Consider the following 2500-nt stretch of genomic DNA (forward strand, 5'->3'; position numbering starts at 1 on the left):
ATTTTTATAACGTAAGGAAAACGTTCCGGGAACGTTCCCCTAACGTTAAGGGAACGTTCTGGGAACCAAAATCTAACATTCCCAGAACCTAAATTTGTTTGCTGGGCTAGCGTCTATAACAAGATTAGCAGACAAACTGTGTGCGGGTTTGTTAGTTATAGAGCCTGCAAGATACTATAATTACTCCTATAACTAACTCTAATTACTCCTCCTTTTTATTAATCTTCTTGTTCACAAATTTCTGCTGTATATTCAGTCAGAACTGGTTATTAATATCAGCTCTTCAGATCTGATTGATTCTGACAGATTGTTTCATTTATACTAAAAACAGTGACTGTAAAACTGCTGTACTGTGTGTGTGTGTGTGTGTGTGTGTGTGTGTGTGTGTGTGTGTGTGTGTGTGTGTAGGTCAGCTCCAGGCTAACGCGTATTGTGAGAATCCAGATATTGTTCTTGTGGGTAATAAAGCCGATCTGTCCGACCAGAGAGAAGTTCAGGAGAAACAAGCAAAAGAACTAGCGGACAAGTACGGGTGAGTTCAGCTCTTGAATCGATCTTCTTTAGAGGATTCTATACTTATATTTATATATAATATTTATTATTATTATATCATTATTGTAGCTCAAGTAGTATATCATGGTGCTAATATAACGCCAATCTCATGGGTTTGATTCCCAGGTAATGAACTGTGTAACTTGAGCACAATGTAAGTCGCTTTGGATGAAAGCATTTGCCAAAAAAATGCATTCAATTTTTTTTAGTGCATAAATATTAATAGTAAAATAAAAATAGTAAGTATTGTGTAAAATAAGAGTTTATTTCAGTAATTATGTGAACGTCATATTTATTTACTTATGTTTATTATATATTATTATTACTATTGTATCTACATCATAGTGTTTTGATTTACTTGTATTTATTATATACAAGTGAATTATACATTATACTGTACACATATACAACATTCACACAAACCAATTTTTAAATATTGTATACAATGACAAACACATTTTCTAACAGTCACTTGTCTCCACCTACTGGTGTAACGATGTAATTGATACAATCTTTATTTGAAGAAATAGTTAATTTAAGTGTCAAGTTACTTTCAATAGACTTTTGAATGATTCAATGACTCACTTATATAGACATTTGAATGATTCAATGACTCGCTCATATAGACATCTGAATGACTCAACGACTCGCTCATATAGACATTTGAATGATTCAATGTCTCACTCATATAGACATTTGAATGATTCAATACCTCGCTCATATAGACTTTTGAATGATTCAATGTCTCACTCATATAGACATTTGAATGACTCAATACCTCGCTCATATAGACTTTTGAATGATTCAATGACTCACTTATATAGACATTTGAATGATTCAATGACTCGCTCATATAGACATCTGAATGACTCAACGACTCGCTCATATAGACATTTGAATGATTCAATGTCTCACTCATATAGACATTTGAATGATTCAATGGCTCGCTCATATAGACATTTGAATGATTCAATGGCTCGCTCATATAGACATTTGAATGATTCAATGGCTCGCTCATATAGACATTTGAATGATTCAATGGCTCGCTCATATAGACATTTGAATGATTCAATACCTCGCTCATATAGACATCTGAATGACTCAACGACTCGCTCATATAGACATTTGAATGATTCAATGTCTCACTCATATAGACATTTGAATGATTCAATGGCTCGCTCATATAGACATTTGAATGATTCAATGGCTCGCTCATATAGACATTTGAATGATTCAATACCTCGCTCATATAGACATCTGAATGACTCAACGACTCGCTCATATAGACATTTGAATGATTCAATGGCTCGCTCATATAGACATTTGAATGATTCAATGACTCGCTCATATAGACATTTGAATGATTCAATACCTCGCTCATATAGACATCTGAATGACTCAACGACTCGCTCATATAGACATTTGAATGATTCAATGTCTCACTCATATAGACATTTGAATGATTCAATGGCTCGCTCATATAGACATTTGAATGATTCAATGGCTCACTCATATAGACATTTGAATGATTCAATGGCTCGCTCATATAGACATTTGAATGATTCAATGGCTCGCTCATATAGACATTTGAATGATTCAATGACTCGCTCATATAGACATTTGAATGACTCAACGACTCGCTCATATAGACATATGAATGATTCAATGTCTCACTCATACTGACATTTGAATGATTCAATGTCTCACTCATATAGACATTTGAATGATTCAATGGCTCGCTCATATAGACATTTGAATGATTCAATGGCTCACTCATATAGACATTTGAATGATTCAATGGCTTGCTCATATAGACATTTGAATGATTCAATGACTCGCTCATATAGACATTTGAATGACTCAACGACTCGCTCATATAGACATATGAATGATTCAATGTCTCACTCATACTGACATTTGAATGATTCAATGACTCACTCATATAGAC

General features: G+C 33.8%; 1 protein-coding gene across 2 annotated transcripts in view; it reads left to right on the forward strand.

Annotated features, from left to right (window-relative positions):
• Positions 1 to 2500, forward strand: part of rab27b (RAB27B, member RAS oncogene family) — a 59517-nt gene that overhangs the window by 50375 nt on the left and 6642 nt on the right. For both annotated transcript variants that reach the window (XM_077233507.1, XM_077233509.1), the window contains one exon: positions 409 to 532. In XM_077233507.1, the coding sequence (XP_077089622.1) occupies positions 409 to 532 (124 nt within the window). The remainder of the gene's footprint in view (positions 1 to 408; positions 533 to 2500) is intronic.

This window comes from Siphateles boraxobius, unplaced genomic scaffold, assembly GCF_051911475.1.
Source record: "Siphateles boraxobius isolate OS27281-9 unplaced genomic scaffold, OSU_SipBor_1 18, whole genome shotgun sequence".
Taxonomy (NCBI): domain Eukaryota; kingdom Metazoa; phylum Chordata; class Actinopteri; order Cypriniformes; family Leuciscidae; genus Siphateles; species Siphateles boraxobius.